The sequence below is a fragment of the Vigna unguiculata genome, chromosome 11 (assembly GCF_037176805.1).
Source record: "Vigna unguiculata cultivar grain cowpea cultivar isolate G323 ecotype 2 chromosome 11, ASM3717680v1, whole genome shotgun sequence".
Lineage (NCBI taxonomy): Eukaryota > Viridiplantae > Streptophyta > Magnoliopsida > Fabales > Fabaceae > Vigna > Vigna unguiculata.
This window is the reverse complement of record NC_140802.1, coordinates 3,089,341-3,106,813: the sequence shown is the minus strand read 5'-3', so window position 1 is coordinate 3,106,813 and position 17,473 is coordinate 3,089,341. Positions and strand designations below refer to the sequence as shown.

General features: G+C 32.5%; 2 protein-coding genes across 3 annotated transcripts; one reads left to right on the top strand and one right to left on the bottom strand.

Annotated features, from left to right (window-relative positions):
* The first annotated feature begins 1,127 nt into the window (after window positions 1-1,127).
* On the top strand, window positions 1,128-4,252 carry LOC114169781 (LEAF RUST 10 DISEASE-RESISTANCE LOCUS RECEPTOR-LIKE PROTEIN KINASE-like 2.5). The gene is made up of 4 exons (XM_028055085.2): window positions 1,128-1,995; window positions 2,127-2,180; window positions 2,636-2,659; window positions 2,756-4,252. The coding sequence occupies exons 1-4, from the start codon at window positions 1,143-1,145 to the stop codon at window positions 3,991-3,993; spliced, it is 2,169 nt and encodes a 722-aa protein (XP_027910886.2). The 5' UTR covers window positions 1,128-1,142; the 3' UTR covers window positions 3,994-4,252.
* Window positions 4,253-9,316: 5,064 nt separating this feature from the next.
* On the bottom strand, window positions 9,317-13,530 carry LOC114168851 (putative disease resistance RPP13-like protein 1). Of its 2 annotated transcripts, XM_028053817.2 has the most exons (3): window positions 9,880-13,530; window positions 9,580-9,690; window positions 9,317-9,463 (listed from the first exon to the last, which is right to left on the bottom strand). In XM_028053817.2, exon 1 carries the CDS (start codon window positions 13,279-13,281, stop codon window positions 10,006-10,008), a length of 3,276 nt encoding a protein of 1,091 aa, XP_027909618.2. In that variant the 5' UTR covers window positions 13,282-13,530; the 3' UTR covers window positions 9,317-9,463; window positions 9,580-9,690; window positions 9,880-10,005. The 2 variants fall into 2 exon arrangements, with proteins under 2 accessions (XP_027909618.2, XP_085524888.1); XM_085668762.1 differs by lacking the exon at window positions 9,317-9,463 and having other exon boundaries at window positions 9,579-9,690.
* Window positions 13,531-17,473: the final 3,943 nt, after the last annotated feature.

The window sequence follows — 17,473 nt, the reverse complement described above, 5'->3', positions numbered from 1 at the left end:
TTACATGTAATTATATCATGATATGCACACTAGATAATGAAAAACAAAACAAATGTTTGGATAAAAAAATGTATTCTAAAAATCTAAAATTTTTCCAACTTAAAGAATTAACATAGTAGTTAAAACAAAATATAAAGAATTTTTTTTAAATATGCATTATGTGAAGTATTGATGAATAATATGCATTAAGTCCTTCTTTGTTTCTAATACCATACACAATACCTCATAAAAGAGCACTAACAGCTAAGTTGATACCTAATAAAATAGAGGGTGCTAAAGAATAGTTTATTATCAATCTCTTAGAGGAAAATTATACAAAGTGAAATAAGATCTTCAGATAGTTCATTTTCAATCTATCAAATTCCCATCTGAATATTTCATCAAACACTTGAAGTGACTTCACAAGGAGGAAAAAAGGAGAAAGAGCTTCAGATGGTTGCGGGAGAAGAAGAAGCTTCAAAAAGCTCTCAACCTCATCGGATGCTAATTTGTGAAGCAACAAATGTTTCTGAATAAACACTCTAGTATTACTTATTGGGAATTACTTTGAGTAATACATGAACTATTTAAAACTACAAACATTAAACACAACTACTATAAAATGATAATTAATGAATTCTATTACATGTCATAATCATTACTAAAAGCACTCATAATCTTTGCAATCCCTAACATAATTAACATAACAACTTATTATAAATGTAATAACCCACATTTAAGTTTATCAAGCAAGAAGAGCTTCATATGTTTGCGTGGAGAAGAAGTTTCAGAAACTTTGTGTGAGAAGAAGTTCCAAATTGTTGGCAACGAGAAGGTGAATTTTCATAAGGTTAGCAGCAAGAAGAAGAATTCCGCACTGTTAAGCAATGAGAAGCAGTGTGAAACTAACTTTTGGGGCCAAGGCTTTTTCAACCCACGCATTAAGTGTTGGATCTGCCGTGTACGATGGCTTAAATTGGCACATATATAGAGAAGGACTTTGAAAGTTCACAATCCTTGGTTACTATTTAGTGGTTGAACATGGACCAACATTATTCTTTTGCATCAAAATTTCCACGAGTGGTCCTCCTACGTTATTTGTTGATTTTGGTGAATTATTGAACTATGATATGTTCCAGTTACAGGACCAGAGGAGGTAAACAATGGTGTTCTTATCTTCCTTTTGGTGCTCTTCACAATCAGTGATTGCCCGTGTGGCTATCGTTATTGTGCTATTCCAGCAAACTCACGGTGCTCAAGATCGTCCAGTATGTGCTCCTTCTTCGTGTGGAAAAATTCGCAACATAACTTATCCTTTCCGACTCAAAGACGATCCACCTGGTTGCGGCCTCCCAAGGTACGAATTAGATTGCGTGAAGAATGTGACAGTGTTCACCTTGTTTTCAGGGAAATACCATGTGCAGAATATCGATTACGAGACATTCAAGATCCAATTAACTGATGCAGGTGTTGTGGAGGACACTGCTTGCTCCATTCCTCGCTATTTCTTGTTTTTAAAGAATTTCACTTACATGGGTGGTCCTGACTTTTACGTGACTAGTCCACAAAATTTCTGCACTGATCCACTAACTTTCTGGAGTGGCGATGGGGTTCCTAGTATTCCTCCGTATGTAGCGTTTCTAAACTGTACTAATCCAGTGACTGATGATACTCGATACGTGAAAGTGAATGGTATACTTTGTGGTTCTGGAGGCCATGTCTATGTTGTTCTTTATTCCAACCATGGTGAATTCAAAATGATGGACATCAAGGTTGGGTGCCGTTTAGTGGTTGCTACCTTTGCAAATTGGAACAATGGCAACAACGTTTCTGCTTCCTATGTTGATATCCACGAGTGGCTGCATAATGGGTTTTGGTTGTCTTGGGCACTAGTTAAGTGTATAGATCAATGTGGAAAGGGTGTGGGATGCTTCATCAATCAAACTACACATCGAATCGGATGTGATCAGAACTACTGCCATGTTATGGAGTTTTACTACCAAGATGAACAGTGCGGTGAGACAAAATTCTTCTACCTGCAATTTTTCTGTCTCTTTTGTTAAGTAGAAATTTTAATGAAACGTGTTTTACAAACAAATAGCTTTAATATTTACGATATGAGCTAATGCTTTCTTTTTCTGTTCTAGGAATTCAACACCAGATTCGTAGATATATAGCTGGAATTCTTAGGAATACAGCAAGTAGGAGCTTCTCCCATATCTTTGTTCTTTCAATTACTACTTAAAGTTCATCTTTATTGTGACACTTTAGTAAGTTGTACAATTTCTGTACGATTCATTCTAATATCCGGCAAGTTGTGCATCAAAGTTATAAATTTTGAAACCTGCATCGATCTGTGTACTCTAACTCAAAAGTAGTTGACAAGATTTTCTAAACAAAAATCCTTAAAGGGATGTTCAATGGGATTTCCATGATACGTTCACGTTATTCTTCAAATTTATTTCCACATTAACCAAGATTTATCCGTTTGAAAAGGATGTTTTCGGAAAGGACCACGAACTCTATACCCCAAATATCAGACAAATTACAAATTAAGAAGTTATTTGAATGCATTTCATTTAGAATGTATCCAAAGTATCTTTTGAATATTGAATGTTCTTTCGTTTTGATGATATTATATTGCGTTATTCTGCAGGTTTTCCGGTATTCTCCATAATGGGTAATGCCTTGTCAACTGATTTCATATTTGAGTAAACTTACTGATTGGACCAAACATGGTTTATTTCCTTACACATTCCATGAACTTTATTCACAGGACTACTTTATAGAATAGCACGCTTACAATACTTTTCGCGGTGGGAAGTGAGAACAAATTTATCTTTTATATTCTCTTTCCCAATATATCTGGCAATCAGGTTTGTATTTGGATTCGCACTTTTGCTTGCACTATTAATCCATACATGGCGACGTAGGCATCACTCAATGTATGAAAACATTGAAACGTTTTTGCAACACAACAATCTAAATCCTATTAGGTACGGATATAGAGAAATTAAGAAAATGAGCAGAGATTTCAAAGTTAAAGTGGGTGAAGGAGGTTTTGGATCTGTGTACAGAGGAAAACTTCAAAGTGGGCCAGAAATAGCCATAAAGATGTTGAAAAAATCGAAAGCTGATGGAGAAGAGTTTATTAATGAAGTGGCTAGTATTGGAAGAATACATCATGTAAATGTGGTACATCTTATTGGATATTGTGCTGAAGGAGAAAACCGTGCCTTGGTTTATGAATACATGAGAAATGGTTCATTGGATAAATACATATTCTCCAAGGATGAAAGTATCCCTTTAAGTTATGAGAAAACATACGAAATATCTCTTGGCATAGCCCGTGGGATTGCTTATCTTCATCAAGGGTGTGATGTGCAAATTCTACATTTTGATATTAAGCCTCATAATATTCTTCTAGATGATAACTTTGTTCCAAAGGTTTCAGATTTCGGACTTGTAAAGTTGTATCGTGTAAAAGATACGTCTATTGCTTTAACTAAAGCTAGAGGAACTTTGGCTTACATGGCTCTGGAACTATGCTACAATAATATCGGTGGAGTATCGAATAAGGCCGATGTCTATAGTTTTGGAATGCTTTTGATGGAAATGGTAAGTAGGAGAAGGAACTCAAATCCTCGTGCAGAACATTCAAGCCAACAATACTTCTCCTTTTGGGTCTATGATCAAATTAAAGACGAAAAAGATACTCAAATAGAAGATGCCTCAGAAGAGGATAAGATTTTGGTGAAAAAAATGTATGTAATTGCTCTTTGGTGTATACAATTGAAACCAAATGACCGTCCTTCAATGAAAAGAGTTGTGGATATGTTGGAAGAAAGAGCTGAAAGTCTTGAAATGCCTCCTAAGCCTGTTTATTATCCCCATGAAACAATTGGACATGATGGTGGAGACAATTCAAACCAAACATCATCGAGTGGTTCAACCACTTCTAGCAAAAGTCTTGGCGAAACCAACACTAATCATCCATGGCAGAGCAATGCTTAACAGACAAAGGTTAACATTTCACATTAAGTATGCAGAGGATTGCAAAAAAATTGCTTAGAAAGGTTTTTAATTTGAAAGTGGTTGCAATTATATTTGTTATTGCCTGGTATATATACATCATAGTCAGATAAAAGGAGTTTTATTGGACTCGAGATAAAATCATGCTTATTGTAACCAAATTTATCTTTGCATACAAGTGTTTGGTTTTGGCATTCTGTGCAGGAAAAGGTTTAGAACTCTTGGGTTCAGTTTTACATCATTAACCGAGTTTGCTCCCATGCTTTTTAAAGCAGGGACCGTAACTACTCATTTTTCACTGCCTTCCATAACCTTTTATTACACACTTGCTGCATCTTTAATCATGTTCCTTTTTACAAATTAGCACTATCATATATGGAGATTTCCTGGTGATAGACACTTAAAACAAATGAATTATCTCGTGATTTGTTTTCCGGAAATAGTCATTGTTTTTGTTTCAACTATCAGTGACCTTGCTTTGGCTGATGAACCATCATTTAAGATGGCTCCAATAGGTTCCCCTCTGGATGCTGCAGTGCCTAGGAAATTCTGGTTTTAGCGGTTCATCAGCTTTTATTTGAAATATTGACTTTCTTGTATATCTCAAAATAAAAGGTGACAACTGATTTTTCGATGTTTAGGAGAATAGTGGACCTTTATCCTGTTGGCATAAACTGAAATCATTCACTTTATATAATTCTAATATCTTGAAAATAAAGAGTTTATAACCTTCTGCACATTGCAGGTGAATATCTTGTAGCTATAAAATTAAATCCACACCAGATTTAGCTCAATCAAAGAGAACCAAGACTCTAAAGGATGATTTAAAACTCTCAACTCAAACTAGTTTTAAGAATTGTTTTGTCCTATTCCTTGAATCAATGATGCCATATTCTTGTTAATGACAATTTCCTAATGCAACAAAATTCATTTCATATTACTCGATGTATGCAGTACTTGAATCAGTAGTAAAAACGTAGAAGGTAAATTCACTTTTCGCTATATTTAAACTCTGTTTGAGGTATAAAACGAGTTTTTTTTTTTTTTTTTTTTTTCTGAAAATCAATTCTCGTGTAATTTTGGAAACAAAATTAAACAGTAAAAAAACTTGAGCACAATAAATTCCCAGATCAGTCTACCACCTGAAAACCCTTTGAGACTTCCCTAAATGATTAATTCCAAAACGAACGCTAATGAAATACTGCTACCCATTCCATGATGCCTTCCATGATGCCGTAGGGAATGGTCCACAGATATCTATCTGAATTAATTCCAAAACGGCTTTAGCCTTAATACATTTAATGCAAACCTCAAACTGTGACAAGTCTAAGGGTTCATCGGACACAACCTTTGAATTCACTATTTAGAAATATGGTGTAAATGCTTATGCCATAAGATGGTTGAGTTCTCATTTACTTTACGCTTCGGATCACTATAATTAATGTGAAAATTTTCTTTATTAGAGTTAATTACATCTAGTAAGTATAGATTATCAATTAAAGAATTAGAACCAACAATATTTGAATTTTGATAAAGACTTAATTTATTATTTCCAAATGAATAAGAAAAACCAAACTTGTCAAAACTGGTGATAAAAATTAAATTTTGTCTAAAAGACAAAGACAGTATAACAAAAGTCTCAAACAAATCCAAACAAAATTCAATTTTCAATCGTATTCTAAATGTTCCAATATCCTCTAATTCCTTTTTAATACATTTTCCCATTCTGAAACGGATGATTTATTGTGTAGAAGAATAGTTTTCTTGTAATTCCTTCAAGTGCTCTTCTGAGTGCATGGCAAGAGCAACTTTTTCTTAATGTGTGTGGTGACAAGAATGAAGACAGTTTATAGATAAAATAATTTTAATTTATGAAAACAATTTATAAAAAAATTCAAAACTGCCCAAAGAATTTTCATATTAAGTATTGATTGTTCTAGACTCATCTTTGACTCTTTTTGTTTTAATTCTTGTAAAAGATTGTATGTTATAAATTTATATGATCATTGAAAAAGAGAGGTATATATATATATATATACTGTTTTTATAATAAAAGAATTAAGCATGTTTACTAAGCACCATGTGAAGTTCACTAAAGAGTGGTTGGTTGGTTGACCACTATATCTAAGAATATAGAACGTTCATTCTAAGGATTTTAAGAGAATAATTTTGTTATTATTGATTATTTTTCCTTTTAATTAACGGACTGTATTTGATTATTTTAATTTGTAATTAAGTGACTGAATTTGATTAAAATAAGTTTTAAATCCGTGTGACGCACGGAGAATAATTTTATGGTGTTTGTAATTCACTTTTGTTGAGTATTTTCCTTTTTTAAAGTAAAATTGTAACGCAAACGGTTTGTTACAAAATATTTGAGTTTATCGGGTTTGGTTATTATTATGAAGTATATTGAAAAAAATAAATATTTGGAAAAAAAAATAAATTATGTACACTTTTTTATAATATATAAGAAGTCTCGTGAGTTTTCGTTAAACAATTAAGTTTTGGTCGAGGTCAAATGTCAAAGGGAACAAATGTGGTAAAAAATAACCTTTTTGTTATAACATGTTTTGCTACAAGCAAGTCTAGTGAAACATGTTAATATATAACTTTACACAAATTATATGATATTTTAAAGAGCTTAACAATATATCATCATCTCCAAAGTAAAAATTGGAAATGGTAATTTCAAGTTAATGAGCGGAAAATGAGTCATTCTATTGAATGTTTGGCAAGTTTGAATTATATATTTGATGCCTTATATATGCTTAACATTGGCCAAAATTTGTTAGTGTTGTACAACTTGTGGAAAAATGGCTTCAAGGTTAAATTTGAAGATAACTGGTATTTGATCAAAAACACAAAAAGGAAAAATTGTATATAGGTTGAAAATGTCTAAAGGTAATGCTATAAATTTGATGGTTGAGGAACATATTGTTTTTTCAAGTACAACGGACAATGTATATGGCATAAAAATAATCTGCACAAACCTATCTCAAAGTAGTAAGAAATGCTCAAAATTTACCTGAGGCAGTGAATGGTCCTTCATCACTAGTGGTAATGAGCATTAATTATAAGTTTTGCAAACATCTCTTTCCTTCTTCACTGTCAACAGCCAATAATATGCATTACACTGCACAGACACAAAGACGTGTAAACTGAATTTGGATACTCCTGAATTTCTTGTGCTGTGGTGGCTTCGTAATATACCGATTACTATTAATTTTTTTGACATTTTAAAATATATTAAAAAAATATTTAAAATGTCTCTTTAATGTTCAACAAAAAAACAACACCAAACAATTTGGAAAGAATCTGAACCCGCGTAAGCTTCAGTTCAAATTTCTCAGTTTCATCCACTCTCTTTCCTTTTCATACCTTGTGAGCAGAAATAGTTACCGGTGCTCTTCTTTCTGCTTTGGACCATAAATGTTCAACATCAAGGTCAAGAATAAGTCAGTGAACAAGTAAAAGGATAAGAAATCACTTTTCACATGTCCTTTTCATATTCTGGAACAATCACAACAAAGAAACCAACAATAACACACCAAGACTAACACCAACAAGGACATGGCTAGTATGCTTTAATTATTAGACATTTAGAATTTTTCACATATTGATTATGTTAACACTTTTAATTAATTATCACTACAAGAAAATGTCTTATTAATAACCAATTTTAGTGACTAAAAGTTATTAGTCACTATATTGACCAATTTAGATACCAATTTACAAAATTAAAATTTATTGGTTACTAAAATAGTCACTGATATAAATAAAAAATTATAATTAGTCACTAAATTTGTCACTAATTAATTAGAGAGCAATTTAGTAACTAAGTTATTTTGGTAGCCAAAACTTAGGTAGCTAATTTTTAGTGACCAGTTTTCTTTGGTATGATAGCTAATTTTAAAAACCAATTTAGTGACCAATTATAATTTTTTATTCATAATAGTAACTATTTTAGTAACTAATAATTTTTTTACTTTGTAAAACTTGTATATAAATTAGTAATTATAGTAACTAACAATTTTTGGTCACTAAAATTGGTTACTAATGAAGCATTTTCTTATAGTATATGTTTTATTAGAATTTAGCTAGTATTATATCTTAGAGTTTTAATTTGGACTGAGTTGTTAGGAGTTGTTTTGTTTATAACTTGAATTTGGATATATTGTTATTTTTCATTTGGATTCTGTTATTTATACCTAGATTTGAATTAAGTGTATTGTTGCTATGAACTTTTACGATCAACAACAATATGTTGGTAAAATTTTATTTTGTTTATTTACATTTAATTGGAATTGATAGGTAAAAAAAATTGGAAATAAATAAAACAAAATTTTAATTTGAAAAGTACATTACTACATAAAGATTCACATACGAAACGATTTGCACCTAATAACACATATATGTTCATTACTTACGCATTATTCCGTATATAAGTTACATAGGTTCATTCTTTACGCATTATTTCGTATATAATTCATTTAGCAGAATGATTTATAAGTAATTTCTTTTATAGACTTTATTATCTATAGAAAATTTTATATGTAGTTATATATATATATATATATATATATATATATATATATATATATATATATATATATATATATATATAGATAATATTCAATTACATATAAATTTTGATTAATTCATATGAATTTTATTCGTACAAAAAATTGATTTTTTTTGTTCTGGTTGCTTTTGCATCTAAGTGGTTCTCAATATTTTGTACCTCCCCAATTGATAGCCTTCCATGATGATTGAGTAGTTCTAGGTGTTGAATGTTGAATTCCTTACATTTGCCAACATCAAACGAACTCATGAATACATGAACATTCTTCATTATTTTTTCTCAAATGTTTTGTCACCTTTATCACTTTAGAATCCATAAATTAGGGTTTTAACCCCGCTAAGGGCTTTACTCGTAGTTTTCGATTCTCTTGAAAAAACCAACATCTCTGACAAATTACCTGAAATTTCTAGCAAGTCCCAGAATTAGCATAACTTACCAGTAGTTTACAAAACTCTCGTTACTGATCGGGTTCCAAACCCTAATATTGGCTGGGGTTTCAATCCCTTGGTACTGCAAGCAAAACTCTCATTATGTCAACAACTTCAAAAATTTTAATTGAGATTTCTTGTTTTGTTTGTTTTATATTTTTTAATACATAAATTTTGAAATTTATAAAAAAATATAAAAAACAAGAATTTTAGATTTTTGATATTTATAATTTGCATATAACATTCATGAAATATAAAAGACAAAGCGTAAAAATTAAAATTAGTGATTCACTGGACTTTCATTTGTTCTAAATCTGAAAAATAAACATAATAACAAATTAAATAACATTCTTTTGTTAAAAAGCATGGTTTTGTTGAATAATCCACATAGAAATGCCATATGAAAAGCACCCTCCAAATCATCTTTGGTCTTTTGTTCCTGTACAGAAGAAAAAGAAAAGAAATGAGAAACCACTTTAGCCACTGCTAAGTTAATTTGTTGCCTATTACTCTAACATGGGCATTTTGTGGAATTTGTAAAATTTGAAACTTTACCATGAGATTTGGCACATTTGAATCAACTGTTGGCAAAACCCGCGAGCAATTTCTTGGATTCTTCGTGAGAAATTGATACATGCCCAATGTCTTACAGTGCATTCTCTGAAACTGAAAAATGAAAAGATGGGGAGAAAAATAAAGTGACGTGCATACATGCAAAAGAACCAACAATCTAGATCTCTCAAGTGACATGAATTCATTAGCTTGGTACAATACAAGATTCAAGAGTTGTTTCCTTAAGATTAAGCATAGTTATAAATTGATGCAGCATTATATGGATAGGGATAGGGATGTAACCTTCTCAACAACAGCAAAAGCAGCATGAACAGGAGTCATTCCCTGGAAGGGAAGAAGAGCAGTGGTGAGTTCCCTGAAAAATTTCTGGGAACATAATCTTCTTAACATCACTCTAATAACACCTCTTTAATGTGAAGAACCTTTTTCCCATTCTTCCCCTTCTTCCTCGGAAAACTCTTCGACTAAAGGAAAACCTCTTACATGAAAAATTGAAATTGATTGGGAAAGAGCCTCTTCTCGTAAGTTTGGGAGCTTGGGGCAACCACATAGACCCCAACGAGTTGAGAGAGCAGAGTTGAGAAATGGATTTGATGATGGCAAAACCGCTTCAAGTGTTGGACAGTCTTTTATGTATAGCCTCTTGAGAAATGGAATGTTTCCAGGAAATGATTCCAATTTAGGGCACTCACTGATATGCAGATAGTGGAGATAATTATGAACGCCAAAGTGTGAAATCATTTGTAGATTACCAAGCCTCCTGAGATAAAGGATCCTGAGTGTTGGGAAGAAATCTAGTGGAAAGGTCCATAGAGAGACTGTGTCATCACCTATTGATGCTTCCAAGTGTTCAATTTCCAAGTGTTTAAGAGTGTCAGACCTAACAATTTCCAACGATGATGTTTCTTCCATTTTAAGCTTTTTTATGGTAGTCCAGTCCAAGTGCAGCTTTCCACAATTACATAGGTCTAAACATAGAGCCTTGGGAGCAGAAGCCTCAAGTTGTTGGCAGTATTTAATTTCTAGTGTTTCCAAAGGAACAAGTTGCTTTGGTAGGTATCCTTTCAACTTTGGACAATAACTTATAGAAAGATGTTGTAGACGTGGAAAAGCATTTGTCACAGATTGGCAGTCCCACTTTTCCCATTGCCTCATATCGGAGAAATACAATGTTTGAAGGGATTTAAATGAAGAAAAGTTGTTCCCATGAAAATCAGCATCAATACTCACTATATCAAAACACGATGAAATCTTCAGGTTCTTGAGAAGTGGCAATAGACCAAGTGGAGGTAAACGATGGCAAGGTGCACACCTACACAACTCCAAGGACTCCAAATTCAGCAACGAATTTTTCAATAACCAATTTGGAAATTGTTTGCCAGCATAGTCATAGATTGACAACACCTTTAAGTTTTTGGAAGGTTCCAATTTCTCAATTACGTCCTCTACTTTTTCTGAATCAATAGAGTTCCCATTCCTTGTCCATTCCAACTCTAGTTCCACAAGGTGTGTTTTATTCTTCAAATCTGCTTCTAATGCATCCACCGAATTCTCAACATTCTGTAGCTCCCCAATTGATACACCTCCATCAAGGTTGAGCTCACCCAACTGTTGAATACCGAACTCTCTGCCATGTCCAACATTAAAATTCATTACTACTTTAAGATTCTTCAGTTTTTCCAAATGCGGTGGCACCTTTCCCACTTTAGTCCCTTTAAATTCAAGGCGACACAAATTGGTAAGTAAATGCAAATTTGTGGGCAACTCCTCCAAATCTCTACAATAGTTCAACTTCAGTATTTGCAAGTAGGAGAGCAAACATGTCTTTTCAGTTAGTATTTTAATGGAAGTATAGGAGAGGTCTAAGGAACGAAGATAGTCAAGATTGGAAATAGAGTCGGGTAACTCTGTAAGAAGAGCAAGATGAGAGAGAGATAAGATTCGTAAGAACTTAAACTTGGACAACAATTCATGTATTGGCATATTGATATACCAACTCCAGAAATTATCCGTGCTATCCGTGCTCCTATGTGTCGGCATAAATGTACGAAACTTTTCTATATCACATAAAGTTCCAAACCCATCAAAATCTAGATTGTATCCAAATTCAACTGAGTAATGACGAGTTACTTTTTGTATGTTTTCTGTTTGACCAGCCTCGCACCTAAAATGTATGCCTTGACCAACATATTTTGCCAAATCGTTTAGAAGGTCATGCATGCCAAATACTTCTTCCTTTTTACTTGATTGTTCGAAGAAGGATCTTGATAGTAGTTCATTAAAGTATTGTTGGCAAACTTCTTCTTGAGGACAGTTTAGGCGATTTTTAGTCATCCACAAGTGCATCAAATGCTCCTTCTTAAACTCATGATCTTTGGGGAAAAGGGCACAGTAAGCAAAGCAAACCTTCAGATGGGAAGGAAGGTGGATATAGCTCAATGCCAAAGCGGGAATAATACCACAATGCTCTTCCGGAAGTTCCCATATCTCACTTTGGAGCACACTTTCCCATTCAGAAACAGATGATTTGTTGTATAAGAGACTTCCCATTGTTTTCAAAGCAAGAGGTAGTCCTTTACATTTTTTAACAATCTTCCTACCAATCTCCCAGCAGTCTGGATTTGCTTGAATATCAACATCTCGGAATGCATGTTTAGCAAACAACTCGCAGCTATGATAATCCCGTAATTGCTTTAGGGAGTGTTCCTCTGACCGCATGATAGAAGCAACTTCCCTACTACGTGTGGTCACAAGAATCCTACTCCCTTCGGCTCCGAAAACAAGGGCCTTCTGCACTTCTTCCCATTTAGATGGGTTTTCGTTCCAAACATCATCCAAAACAAGAAGATATTTCTTCCCCGTCAATTTCTCTTTCAAACTTTTGTGAACCATCTCTGTATCTCTATTTTTATCGGTTGATCCAGTAACATGCTCAAGAATTGTTCTTGATACCTTGAAAACATCAAATTCATCAGAAACACAAACCCAAGCTTTGACATCAAATTTAGCCTCATCCATCCTTGGGTCATTGAATACATGTTGGGCAACAGCGGTCTTACCCACCCCTCCCATTCCCACAATAGAAAGTATAGATAATTTCTTGTGAGTCTTAGATGTGAGCCAGTTAAAGACAAATTTTATGTCATTATATCTGCCATAGATGACACTTTCGTTTGGCAAATATGTTGATCGTAATTTAGTGCCCCATCCTGATCTGACCCCAACATCATGAGCCTTTTTCAAACCCAAAACATGGCTTTCGATAGCAAGATGTTCTAGGTTCTGAATGAGTTTTTCCATCCTTGATTCAATTAATTCATTTTCAAAGGAACTGACAAAACAAGATATGAGGAAATTCCACACCTTTGTATAAGTACTATGAGATTGAGCTTCCACTTGGCTTTTGGAGAGTGCATGATTTATTTCCTCCACGAGATCCTCTGCATCAAACACGACATCTTTGGCTTCCAGAAGCCATTTTCTTACAAGTGGATTGGTGAACTGTTTCTGTTCTGCATCATCAGCCACAACATCAAGGGCCAGGAGCTTGACCTTCAACTTGGTTATCTGCTTCTTCTTACTTTTATCTCCACGAAATAGGTCCCCAAAACGAGAAGCCAAATTGTCAATTGTCATCTGAACGAATGTGGACACAAGGGCACCGGTAATCATTTCAGCTGCCATCCTAGAAAATGGAGTGGATGAATGGAAATGAGAGATCTGAATGAGTGAGTTCAGAGATAGCAGTGATGATGAGATGATGAGTGGTAAAAAGGTGTTTTCTTATGAATGATCGTTTACTTTCTGGTCATCACAAACATGCTTTGAGCTGTTTTCCATGGAATTGCTACACGTCACCACAAATATCTCTTTTAGTAAAATGTGTATTCTGAAAAGTGATTTGTTATCCTTTTACTTGTTCACTGACTTATTCTTGACCTTGACGTTGAACATTTATGGTCCAAAGCAGAAAGAAGAGCACCGGTAACTATTTCTGCTCACAAGGTATGAAAAGGAAAGAGAGTGGATGAAACTGAGAAATTTGAACTGAAGCTTACGCGGGTTCAGAATCTTTCCAAATTGTTTGGTGTTGTTTTTTTTTTTAACATTAAAGAGACATTTTAAATATTTTTTTAATATATTTTAAAATGTCAAAAAAAATTAATAGTAATCAGTATAGTATATTATGAAGACACAACAGCACAAGAAATTCAGGAGTATCCAAATTCAGTTTACACTTCTTTGTGTCTGTGCAGTGTAATGGATATTATTGGCTGTTGACAGTGAAGAAGGAAAGAGATGTTTGCAAAACTTATAATTAATGCTCATTACCACTAGTGATGAAGGACCATTCACTGCCTCAGGTAAATTTTGAGCATTTCTTACTACTTTATCTTCCACTTTTTACATCACATGCTTTTATCTTTGATGTAAATATCATATTTTTATATTGGGGTTTAAGGTTGATATGAATTTACGCCATCCGCTTCCACATCAGAGTGTTACCTGCCATAAAATGTCGTAAATATCTCACATAAAAAACTTCTTCTGTCATACTACGTTGAGTTTTTCTCCAAGTTCTAGGTCTAGGACAATGATATTGCCTCTTTGGTCAACCTAAAAAAAACCGTGTGTGGTTAGAATGTCATCTACATCATCATCAAGGAACGTGAATTTTCTGGAAATTGCTTTGTTGTTCATTATTGTTATCTTCTATGAATTTCACATATATATTATTAATGAGAATTATTCTATTTTAGGGTTGGAAAATTCAATAAGCTTTCAAGTGTTGTGGTATCCATTGAAAACTTCATATTTAACCTTCTTTGTTTTACTTTGTCCAATTTAATTTGTGGAACATAAGAAAAATAAAAACAAAAAAATGTTCTCAGATTTTGTTATGATAGCTACAAATTTTCAATGATTTTTTTTTTTTTCAACTCTAATTGAATGCCTAGCATTTGCCTACTTGATAAGTCATTCTCATATAGAATACACCTTGTTATGATAGCTACAACATTTATTACTTTTTGGGAACGTTAAGACCAAAAGTATCCTAAGAATCTCCCGGATATAAAAGGAGTTAAATAGTGTAGAGGACATATGAAAAATTTTGTATCCAAAAAATAATTCTTCAAATTAAATTAAACGAAACATAAAAAAATTGTAAAAAAAAAATTATTTTAGGTTACCTGATATACTAAAAATGTTTTAGTAATTTAAAATAGAGATAAATCTTTGAACAAGGTAAATAAATATGTAAACATTATATAATGTCCCCATATTTAATTAATGACGATCACCTATTTTCTTGTCCCGGGGCGGATCATTGAAGAGACTAGAATGGTCCCCCGATATTTGTGAAATTTTTATATTATAAAATTTTTAAATATTTTGAATTTTTTAAAATTATATGTAATGTATGTTAAGGATCGATAAAAATTAAATTAAATATCATTTTATTTTATTTTTATAAAATATAACATTTAATGTTAATAAATAATAAAACATAAAATTAAATATAAAAATAAAATAAAATTATTTATTAAGATATTTTTTAATTTTTTTTTGTTGTCTTTTGAGTTTTTTACACATTATACACGTTTCTTACCCTCATATTATATACATCTCTAACTCTCTGCCGTTTTCTTCTTGTTACTAAATACAAACTCATTTTTTTTTTCATTTTTTCATTTTCTCTTCCATTCTGGAAGAAAAAGGTAATTTGTTTTTTTCCACTTAATACTTAAATATTAGTTTAATAGTTAACATTATATTTTATTTTATGTCTCTTTTGGGTATCATTTTTTATGAATATAGAAGAAAAACTAATCTATATGTATTTTTTCATAATTGGTTTTTACTTATAGCTTGATTATGATATTTTTTAGTAATTAAGTGTTAATTTTTTATTGGACTATGATAAATTATTTTTTATTCTTAAACTTAAAAAAAAAAGGTATATCGATGAAAATAATATTCTAAAATTTCAATTCCAACATTTTATTATTAATGCTCCTAACCATCTAGATTTAAAAACTTATCGATCTTGCTTGAATTATGTTAATCTTTGACAAAAATAAAAAAATTAAGGATATTTTACTTGATTAATTATAATTCATCTTATTTTAACTCTTTCTATTTCTATATCTAAATAGAAAATCATCTTCTATCATGAAAAATTATCAAAACAAAATTGTAGATTAAATTAAAAAATAAATTTATTGTCGGCATATAATTATTTATATTGAAAACAAAATAAGTTATGATTCCGTTATTGATAAGTTCGAGAATTTGAACGAATGAATGGCAATTCTAGGTATTTTATATTTGAATAAACTTACTGATTATAGATTTGTACAATCAGTAAGGAGATTTTTTCCGTTAAAATTGAGATAGATTTGTAGAATACCCATTTGTGCAGATTTTTGTTATCCTTATTCAAGTCCTAGCTCGACTTATTTTATATTTGAATAAACTTAGTGATTAGACCAAAGATGGTTTATTTCCTTACTCATTCCATGAAATTTATCCTCACAGGACTAATCTATAGAATAACACGTTTACATCACTTTTCAAAATGGCAAGTGGAAGGAGATCTCATTTTAGCAGCCCCTATTCCAATATTTGTGGCAGCCAGGTTTCTATTTGGAGTTGCACTTTTTATTGCACTATTTATCCATACGTGGCGACATAGGCATTACTCAATGTATGTATGAAAACATTGAAACGTTTTTGTTACACAACAATGTAAATCCTATTAGGTACGGATACAGAGAAATTAAGAAAATGAGCAAAGATTTCAAGTTAAATTGGGTGGTGGTTTTGGATATGTATACAAAGGAAAATTTCAAAGTGGGCCAGAAATAGTCATAAAGATGTTGAAAAAATCGAAGGAGTCTTCTCCCTGCACTTCCAAGAAATCTCCTGTACCCCCAAAATTTACGTTTCTGCCCTTATTTAATATCCTGTGAGAATGGGTGAAAGTGGGTACGGACGCAGTAAATTTCATTTACTGCGTCAACGTCCCTGCACCCCCCAAAACGTTAGTATACGTTCCTATTTCATATTCTTGTACTCCGTCTGTTCTCCATCATCCAGTGTTTGCTTTCATTCGTGCTTCTTCAGTCCTTCATTCTCTGCAGTGGTCCCTCTCATTCGTGCTTCTTCAGTCCTTCATTCTCTGCAGTGGTCCCTCGTGTCTTCGTTCGTTCATTATGTCTGTGGTGGTCCCTCGAAGAGGTTTGTATTGTATGACTTTGATTTATATTTTTTTAAGTAATCCTGATTTGTTTATTCTGTCTGAGTATGCATTTTATTATTGTTTTGTTTATTCTGTCACACTGAGTATGCATTATTGTGATTATTATTGTGATTGAAGGTTGATTCTTTGAAGGAAGTTCTTCTGAGTAACTGCGTTAGCTCCTCCAAGTGGTATTTCCATCAATCCAGGTTAGCCTTCATACCACCATAAGTTTGTAAATGGAATTTGTTTGAAGGGATTGTTTGGAATTCAAAATGTATGGGAAACGGAATACAGAATCCGTTTCAAAATGTTATGAAACGGTTTCTGTATTCCGTTTCTAAAAAAATTTGCAAATTTTTTTATGAAACAGAATACAGAATCCGTTTCATACAGTTTTGAAACGGATTCTGTATTCCGTTTCATAAAAAAATTTGCAAATTTTTATGAAACGGAGTGCAGAATCCGTTTCATACAGTTGTGAAACGGATTCTGTATTCTGTTTCATAAAAATTTGCAAATTTTTTTATGAAACGGAATACAGAATCCATTTCAAAACTGTATGAAACGGATTCTGTATTCCGTTTCATAAAAAAATTTGCAAATTTTTTTAGAAACGGAGTACAAAAACCG

Coding starts and splice junctions, on each gene's coding strand:
- LOC114168851 (XM_028053817.2), bottom strand. CDS start 13,281: ATGGCAGCTGAAATGATTACCGGTGCCCTTGTGTCCACATTCGTTCAG.
- LOC114169781 (XM_028055085.2), top strand. CDS start 1,143: ATGGTGTTCTTATCTTCCTTTTGGTGCTCTTCACAATCAGTGATTGCC. Junction 2,181..2,635: donor AATTCTTAGGAATACAGCAA/GTAGGAGCTTCT, acceptor GTTATTCTGCAG/GTTTTCCGGTATTCTCCATA. Junction 2,660..2,755: donor TCCGGTATTCTCCATAATGG/GTAATGCCTTGT, acceptor CTTTATTCACAG/GACTACTTTATAGAATAGCA.